Below are 9,979 nucleotides of genomic sequence, written 5' to 3' on the forward strand. Positions count from 1 at the left end.
AGATTACAGCTTGTTCTTGAAGCAGCTGGTAAGTAATGCTACTTACATACTTAATACAAGGAAATATTTCTGAATTGTTGTCATTTTCAATATTGGATTGGATGATGTGTAGATTTGGAATAAGTGGGCGAGTTTGGGGGAATTTTTGAAGGTCCAGAATTCTTAAAGGTCCAAATTTTAGGCCTGAACTACATTTCCAGTTCTTTTTAAAGGTACTCTTATTCTGTGCATATCATATAATCTAGACAGTAGGGATGTGGCTTGAAGAAGCCACAAGAATTAGTAACTTAATTCATTTGGGAATTACCCAGCAACTTATGCAGGTCATCTTTCCTTCCATAGGCTGTTTAATTTAATGAGAGCTAATATCAGCTCTAGTGCTACACAGCTACATATGTGTTGGGTTGGGGCTGGCCCATGACAGATACCAATGCTCAGTTGAGTATCAGAATCCAGCATGGGCAGCCCCAGCTGTCCCTTACCCAGTCAGGCTTGGGATGGAATCAGTTCCTGGCCATCAGATCCCTACCCAAACTCCTGGAAGCAGATGGTGGTGGTGTGGGTGCGGTGAGTTTCATACTAGGGATCATCTCCCTGATCTTGGGCTCACTGCACCCCAAATCTTTAAAAACAAAGTGTGTAACTGGGCTGTGCACATACTTTTCTAATATCTCTGGTTTTTGGGGACCCTGGGTTCAGGGTTGTGTAGGCTGGGGATGCTCAGGGCTCTGCTGGATTGAGGATGGAGGAACTGCTTAGCCTAAGGGTGGGCCGCTTAACAAGGCTTGGTGAGCTTTTAAGGGCCACATGGATAGATCCACTCCTTGACAGTTGCCCTGCCTCGTGGTCACCATTTTAGGACTGGAAGTCCTGCCCCTGACCTTTGCAACTGGAAATCTCTCCTGTTGCCCCCCCTTCCCCCCAGAAATACTCCTTTTGGGAGGGAAGGTTGCCATCTTAGACCCAGAAAAAAAAACATACACTAAAAGTCAGACACTTACTATAACATTTTAATTTTATTACAAAAAATATTTTTATCATGATTTATTTTTGTACCATATATAGAGGTGATTGCATAATAACTCAAAAATAAATTCTTAGTCTTGTATATTGTCTGGGGGTATGTGTGTGAGGGGGGGTTATGAGGGGGTGTGGCTATGTGTGTGTGGGGCATAGGGTATGTTGGGTGGTGTGTATATGTGGAGGGTTGTGGGGGCAGGGTGTGGGTGTGCGCCATCTGTGGGGTGTGAGGGAGGGTGGGGGGTGTGGAGACTCCTCCCACACTCCTCCTATGGCACAGCAGCAGCAGGTGGGGGCAGTCATGCCTGGTGCAGGTGCCCAGTGGCATGTGGCTTCAGCCAGCACTGTGTATAGTGGTGAGGAGCACAGCCTCTGCTGGGCCACCTGTATCACCAACACTCCCTGCCACGCACGTGCAGTCCCTGCACTTGCACTCCATAAAAAGGAAGCCCTATGTCCTGGAGCCAGCTGCCTTTGCCACTTCCTGCCGCACAGGTCCCTGGACTCTGTGGGGAAGCAGGGGTGGTGCTCTCCTCCACTTCCAGTGGAGTCCCAGGAGTGGCAGGAGGCGGGGAAGGCAGCCGGCTCCAACATGTGAGCCACGGGAGGGAAGCTCCACAAGTGTGGGAGCTGTGTGCGCATGGTGGGGAGCGCTGGCAAGAGAGGCAGCCCAGCATGGGCCATATTTTGCCTGCTTCTGGCTTAACTCTTTAGGAGGGGACAGAGAACTTTGGTTGGGTGGCTTTTGCCCCAACAAATGCCTTTGCAGAGACAGCTATGCTGTGCTGCTTGGAACGGAATCTCCCCAAGAAGAGGTAAAGTCTCTTTCTCCAGTGTGGAACTGGATACTCACTCCTTGAGTTAAGGCCACAGAGAACTAGGGAAGGTAAGAGACCAAAAGACTGGGGTCTCAAAGTGGGCAGGAGCCTAGGCTTCACCCTCACTCTAGAAACCAAGCCTGCTTCAGGGGACCCTCAGGGCTCCTATAGACGTGCAGCAAGGCTGCTCCAGTGTGCTTTAAATTCAGCGTGTCAGAGCAGACTTGATTATTTGAGTCTGCTGGAATGCAGAAATGAACGTGCTCCCATAGCTTCCAGTGTCACGTGTATCAGTTTCCCCATGCTGAAAAATAGCTTTAGTTCAAAGAGCCCCACCACCGTTTTTCAGCTCGGGGACAGTGATGCACATGATTCTTGAATACTTTTAATTAGTGTGACTCACTAATTAAAGTGCCCTTGGCTCCCAGAGCACATCTATAAATGTCCTCAGAGACCAGACAAGTCTCTACCAGTCCTGAGGAAGCACTCCCTGGAATAGGCAGATCTAAGATTTTGCAAAAGGGGGGGTGCATATATTGTGGTGCAACACATATTCTTCTCCAGTTAAAAAGAAACTAGAACTATGCAACACATAGTTAACTTGTGGAATTCATAGGAAGTGGTAGTGTCAGATAGCATTGTCAGAAGCTAATCCAGGCTTAGCTTCTAGAGTGACTAGACAAATTCATGGATGAGAGCTGTTTATAACTGTTGAACAGAAGAGTTGGAGATGTTTCCTCTGACATCTGTAAACCAATAATGGTAGGTATCAGAGAAGGTAATGGGTAGGGGATAGATCATCCTGCATCTGTCTGGTTCAGTGCTCTCCCTCTAGCATCCACTTCTGTAGCTGTCAGAAACAGTACACTAGGCTATATGAACTATGGGTCTGACCTAGTATAGCACTTCTTACATTCTAGAAGCTTTCCTAATATGCTAGGGATCTAGCACTATATTATTTAGTTTAATATCTAAGCAAAAACAAGTCACTTTATTGGAATCTGCACTTGTTTTCAGGGGCCAACCTGTTTGGCAAGTGTGCCACAAATTATCCCTGAATGCTCATTGACTATCACTCAGATCTTTTTCTCTTCCGCCATTTTGCTGCTTTGCTTCCTGCTCTGTGCTCCCTGCCTAATCTAATGCTCTGCCTTCTTCTCCCTGCCCTATATGCCACTGTAACTATGCCCTCTCCTGTCTGCCATGTACCACACACAGAGGCAGTCTGTACTACTGTTGTCACCCATGCCACAGTTTGGCCTCCCTGTGCTAGATTATATATTGAGTTTAAAAAAACACAGCAAACTGGACAAACAGTAGTCAAAATATATTTGTTTCATTAGTCTTGTAGTCATTATAGTTAACTTGAACATCTCTTATTCAGATTTATAAAATAAAATGTAGCTTTCTTGAGCATTTTAACAGTGCCTCCAATACTTCACTATCAGTCATTTCCCCACCTGAGCTAATATTCACCTGAGTTTAATATTACCATACCTGAGTTGAGGTTTTTGGCTAGAGCTAAAAATAGTTTGCTGTGAAATAAGAGAGAGACTCGGGAATAGCTAATAGGTGGCAATTACAAAGGAAAGGATAGCTTGAATGATGGAACATCAAGACCGTTAAAAAGGAGTGAGGGTCATTAACACCTGTGGAGTGAAGAGAGATTAGAAGGAATCTGATAGACTATAATGAGCCATAAGGTCAGTCAATTCTATTAGTGCTGCCTGGGCAGAGAAGCTGCTGCTCTTTCCAAATGTTTGGTGTCATGACCCAAAAGGCATGATTGTGTGTGCGCTTCGGCACCAGAATTATCTCCGCCAAGTTGCAGAGCATTGCACGGGAGAGTTTCCTGTAGCAAGAGGAAACCCCGGTGCAGGGACGAGTTTCCCGCCTTTTCTGCAACTTCTTTTGCAGGGTGCATTGCTCATGTTGCAAGAGGAATGCACGGTGCAAAAGAGTTCCTGCCACCGGTATGCAAATTTGTTCCCCGTGATTGGCTAGTGCTAAATTATTCACACGTGGCGGCTAGTGATTGGCCTGTTAGCCGTATAAGAGGCTTGTGCGGTTTCCGCCCAAGCCGAAGAGGACTCCACATTCATCTCGTGGGGACTCTGGGTACACGGCAGGGTAATAGAAACCCTGTGTGAGATCCAGAGGAGCGTGGCAGCCTGATCCGCCGCCCACCTCTTCCCGTCTTCGAACGTGACTTTTATAAGACGTATTTATGATTTCTATTTTGGTGGCTCGTTCACCCAGAGCATCCAGAGCTCTGCACCGTGGAGCCTAGCAACCTCCACGAGACCGTCTGTGTTGTCTGTCTGTAACTGCAACTCAATCAAGCTTTCCAGCCTGCACCACTGCCATCTCGGTGTAAGTAAACAATCTTTAAAACTACCGATTTGCGTCTGTGCCTAATTCCAGCTCGAAGGCCTTCCCTCTCCGAACCGGCGTGCCCGGGCTGCTGGCCACAGCCCGCGTGCAGCGCGAAAAGGGCTTGGGTCGTTCCCGGCCCGCACATTTGGTTTTAAAGTTTGAGTAGAGCAGGAAATCAAATTGGGGTGTAACTGCACCTCCCCCTTAGATGTGCCCCTGCCCTCTGGAGGGGGCAGAAGCCAATGGGCTTCCCTGGAGATTCTGCCGTGTTAATTCTCCGGGTCACCTGAAGTTCATGTTCAAGAGTGGGGAAGGGACAGACAACCTCTGTCCCAATGCTGTTTTAATGACCCAAAAAACTGCCAACTGGTTTTCCCTCTGCCCCCATTTCATATTTGGAAAATGTGAATTTGTCTCCCTTACATTTATTCTTTTCGCAGGACACATGGTTTCTATTAAAGAGAAGGAGGGCAGGAGCTCCATGGAAACTTCCTTGCCTTTCATGCACCAGAGGGGAGAGCATTTATTGAATGACATTTATATTTACTGTCTTTATTTAGAAAAGGTAATAAGGGAGAAAGTATCATGGATTAAGGTGGTGTGTGTTCTGGGCATATACATTGGGAGTCTTAAGGGTAGCAGTGAGAGCACAAGGTTTGCATGCTGGCCATATTTTTGTAATGACTATATGATTATTATGGAACTCCCTCCCTTCAGCCTGGGGGAGCCGTGTAGGGGGTGCATGTGGGTGCACATGCACCTCTGAGCGTGGTGGTGTACCCCCTACAAAGAGGTGCCGCTGACATTGTCGGCGGTGCCTGCAGGCACTCACTGCTCGTTGCCCCAACGCTGCTGGTGGCATCTGCGGGTGGTCTGCCACCACCGACACTGCCGGCGGTGTTTACGGGTGGTTGCCAATCCCCGGTTGGCGCTCCGCCTCTGCTGCCAACAGCACCGGTGGCACCTGTGGAAGCTCCCACTTATCACTGCCATGCTCCTGCCGCTGCTTCCACGCTCCTACCACCACTGCACCCCCCCCCAGCCTCTGGGGGCATGCATCGTTCACGCGTCAGCCAATAATGATGTAGAATAAATTCCCTAACAGAAAAGTGAAGGTCCTTGTGGCACGGTATCCTTGTACCTTGATTTCAGTAATTTCTTTCCAGTATCCCCAAAGAGAGTACACTTTGCGCATTAATTCTACCATATTTACCTGAATCCAAGAGGAGTTTGAATTTAAAGTGACCCCTCAATAATTAGATTCTATACATGATGTGTGCCCCAGGTTCTGCACAGGGCGGGGTGGACTGCAGCCGGGGTTGCACAGGGCTTTTCTCAGTGGGTGCCGGGTTCAGAGTGGGTGCCGGTGACATTGGGGGGATGCTTTATCCACCCCAGATTTTGCTGCTGCTCCACTCCCAGCACCGCCAGCCCCCCAGCACAGCCCTGGCTCAATGCCCTGCCTCCACCCATGCACTGGGAACAGCTGGGGCTGCATTGGGCAGCTGGCAGCAGTGGCCCTAGGAGCGGAGCCGTGGCAAAATTTGGGGGGGATGCAACCTCCTCCCAGCGCTCCACCCTGCAGCTACAGCCTGTCCCACGCCGTGCAGATCTGAGGGACACCCCGCAACACACTCCCCGCCCTCCCGGGGTGCAAGCAGCATCGGGAGCTGCCCCCACCCCATGAGCCGTGCCTCCATCCCACAGGCCCCACTCCCCACCTGGGCAGTGCCTGTGCCTGCCCCTGCTCCCTCCCTCACTGCAGGGGGTGTTGATTTGCCCCCCCCCACACCCTTTCCCTCCCCCCTTCCCTTTCACTACACCAGACTTACCAGCTGGAGGCAGCTTTCTAAGCTGCTAGCTCTGCTCCTCGCTGCCTGAGTGCTGTGCTACAGCTGCACATAGCACAGGCATTTATCGGCCAAATTATCAGCCCCATCGGGCCAATAGCCAAAGCAGCTAGTTTTCTTTATATTGGTACCGATCCGATACTGGATCGATGTATTGGTGCACCTCTAGTGCTGAGGGAGTTGACTTATTGCATAACTGCTGGCCATCATCTTTGAAAACTCATGGCAATTGGGAGAGGTTCCAGATGATTGGAAAAGGGCAAACATATTTAAGTGACCATATTTAAGAAAGGCAAAAAGAAGGATCCAGGGGATTACAGACCAGTCAACCTCATGACAGTCCCTGGAAAAATCATGGAGCAGATCCTGAGGGAATACATTTCTAAGCAGTTGAAGGAGACGAGGGTGATTAGGAACAGTCCATATGGATTCACCATGAGCAAGTCATGCCTAACCAACCAGATTGCTTTCTATGATGAGATGACTGGCTCTGTGGATGTGGGAAGACCAGTAGATGTGGTATACCTTGATTTTAGCAAGACTTTTGATACAGTCTCCCACAACATTCATGCAAGCGAGCTGAAGATGTATGAGCTGGATGCATGAACTGTAAGGTGGATAGAGAACTGGCTGGAGTATTGGGCTCAGAGAGTAGCAATCAATGGTTCGATGTGTAGTTGGAAGCCAGTATCATGTGTAGTTTTCCATGTGTCGGTTCTGGGGCCAGTTTTGTTCAGTATCTTCGTCATTAAGCTAGAAGATGTGATGGAATGTGCCCTCAACAAGTTTGCAGATGACAACTGGGGGGAGTATTAGATATGCAGGAGGGTAGGGCTAGGATTCAGAGTGACCTCAACAAATTGGAAAATTGGGCCAAAAGAAATCTCATGCAGTTCAACAAGGACAAGTGCCAAATCCTGCACTTGGGACAGAACAATCCCAAACACCAGTACAGGCTGGGGACTGACTATCTGAGCAGCAACTCTGCAGAAGAGGACCTGGGGGTTACAGTGGACAATAAGCTGTATATGAGCCAGCAGTGTGCCCTTGTTGCAAAGAAGGCTAACGCCATACTGGGCTGCACTGGTAGGTGTGTTGCCAGCAGGTCAAGGGAAGTGATTATTCCCTTCTTTTCATCACTGGTGAGGCCACATCTGGAGTACTGTTCAGTTTTGGGCCCCCCCACTACAGAAAGGATATGGACAAATTGGAGCAAGTCCAGGGCAGTGAAAATGGTGAGAAGACTGGGGCACATGACTTAGGAGGAGAGGCTGAGGGAACTGGGTTTACTTAGCCTACAGAAAAGAAAACTGAGAGGGGATTTAATAGCAGCCTTCAACTACCTAAAGTGGGGTTTGAAAGAGGATGGAGCTGAACTGTTCTCAGTGGAGACAAATGACAGAACAAGGAACAATGGGCTCAAGTTGCACCAAGGGAAGTTTAAGTTAGATATTAGGAAGAATTTTCTCACCAGGAGGGCAGTAAAACACTGAAAGAGGTTACCCAGAGGGGTTGTGGATTCTCCATCCTTGGAGGTTTTCAAGACCCAGCTAGACAGAGCCTTGCCTGGGATGATCTAGATGGGGATGGTCCTGCTTTGAGCAGGAAGCTGGATTAGATGAACTCCCAAGGTCCCTTCCAACACGTTATTTTCTATGATTCCATGATTCTCAGACAAGGTGTAAATATGGTAATTATATCACATATTTCAGAAATTAAAATGCTAATTAGTGAATATTTAAAATGTGACATTATGTGTAAATAAGCCATTTTCCTTGGGTAAGTACAAATAATAGTTAATCTAAGATCTGAGTGTAGTGTTGCAGCAGGAGAATTGAGTTCCGAAATAAGTTGTTTTTTTTTTTAAACTGATTTCTAAGATTATAGTTATTAATAACAATGATATTGGTAAGCTGGGTTTTGGTTTAAGTCGCATGCAGGCTTCAGGCTTCATTTAACGAAGTGGCTGCTAAATTTGGGTTCCTGGTGTGTATTACCTACAGCTTAATTTTTTTTTTACACTTTCAGAGCACCAGCAGCAGCATTTCTGATGTACTAAGGCTGGACATAATGGCATCAGTGGCCATTTCAAAAAATGTTTTGTCTGATTTATTTCAGTATCTCCATAATGAATCGCACGTTGTCCATAGGTGTTTTTCTTGTTGTTCAAATTATCACGTAATTTGATAAAGCATTAATCTCCAGCCATATTTGTGGTTCCTCTTAGTCCCTAGACGATATATTTTGTTTTTATTCTCTGGATAAAAAACTTTTAAAAATTGTTTTTACTTATTTTTGTACAGTAAAATCTTTTAGAATATCTTACCTGTATTTTAATCACTACCTGTACTACATGTTTGTGTAGTGATTTCAGATCCTCAGTTTGAATTCATGCTCTCATATCTGTATGTAAGTAGGTAAAATACAGTTTACGAGAGACATTAGAATTTTCATACTGGAAACAATTTGTTTTAAATGGAAGCACTTTATATTTCCAGCCAATGCTTTTTTTTAAAAATGCAGCCAGCCTCTTCTATCTCATAGTTTCAAATGTATGCATCATTCTCCATATCTTTTAATATGTCTTTGAAGGATATAATTATAAAATGATTGTGACAGCATAGACCTGAAAAAACAAAATTTGTTTATACTACTCACAGCTGTCACACCTCATTTTTTAATTTAATACCTTGAAAATGTATTAAAGGTACCATGAGTTGTATATAATCATGACCTGAGTCCTTAGGATTTCCACAGACATTTTAAACACTGTGACATTTCTTAATTTCAAAATTTATGATTGGACGCAAGTTTAAACTGAAGGTACAGATTGCACTTGAGCACTTTGAGAGAGGCTTGTTTGTTTTCTTAAAATGTAAAATGTTGGCAAATCCCTTTTTCTGTTTCTATTTAAATGCTGTAAATGGAAAATCCCCAAATTTTATACAGCTATAAAATTCTACACCTGCTTTCTTGGTTTGGTGTTAGCCAATTAAAAATGAAGTTGACAAACTTGTTATGTGAGGGATGAGGAGAGAAGCTAATGATTTTTTTATTAGTTTTCTTTGTTTAGAGCACAGTGAGAACACTTTTTACCCTTGTATTATTTATGTGAGGCTCTGCTATGTCAGAATTTTACCAAGCAATCTTTTTCAATAAAACTGTATTATATTCCTATTCTAGTGATGTGACATACTGTTTCATGAAAGCTGTTTTCAATGCTGAAAGTATCACTACTTCAGCTTTTCAAAATAATAAACTAGGAACCAGGCTTTAGCTCAGGCTTCAACAGTATTTGTAAATTGCAGTGTTACTGGGGTTCGTGTTTCCTTGCTGTTAATGCATCACATCTAGATTTGCTATAGTTATGTGCAGTGCACTAAAAACCTCACAGATATTGTTTTTCAAATAGACTTATTTTTTAAAATCTTTTAAAGAATTTTGGAATTGATGGATTTGATCAAAATTGTTTAATAATAGTTGTTTTAAGATAATGCTGGGTCTTTTTAGCCAGTATTTAAATATAGCATTAAAACTTAGGTGTAATGATGAGCAACATTGTTGTTTCTGCTGTTGATCTTCTTTATACACTAAATAAGTATTCTAAATTGGATTATCTTGTAAATTTATCTGCAGTATATTGCAATATGCTGGGGGGGAAGACCCCCGCTGTCCCCTGCTGCCCCCCCGCTGTGTGGAGGGCCCTGCCATGAGCCCCCAGAAGCCCCAAGGAGGTGGGGCTGGTAGAGAGGGTGAGAGTCAGGGGGACTCGTGGTAGAGCCCCCCAGGCAGTGTGGGGCAGTGGGAGGCAGATTGCCCCCCTGCCTGGCAGAAACCAGTGAGTGGGGGCTTTTTTTTTTTAAAGAGCCAGGAGCTGGGGCCCGGGCGGGCAGCCATAGAGGGGCTCTGGGTGAA

At 45.7% G+C, this 9,979-nt stretch overlaps 1 protein-coding gene across 1 annotated transcript in view; it reads left to right on the forward strand.

The window, feature by feature from the left end:
* RSRC1 (arginine and serine rich coiled-coil 1) overlaps window positions 1-9,979 on the forward strand; it is a 329,106-nt gene that overhangs the window by 167,273 nt on the left and 151,854 nt on the right. The window contains exon 9 of the mRNA XM_025215036.1: window positions 3-28. Within this exon, the coding sequence (XP_025070821.1) occupies window positions 3-28 (26 nt within the window). The remainder of the gene's footprint in view (window positions 1-2; window positions 29-9,979) is intronic.

This window comes from Alligator sinensis, unplaced genomic scaffold (assembly GCF_000455745.1).
Source record: "Alligator sinensis unplaced genomic scaffold, ASM45574v1 scaffold60_1, whole genome shotgun sequence".
In the NCBI taxonomy this organism is placed as follows: domain Eukaryota; kingdom Metazoa; phylum Chordata; order Crocodylia; family Alligatoridae; genus Alligator; species Alligator sinensis.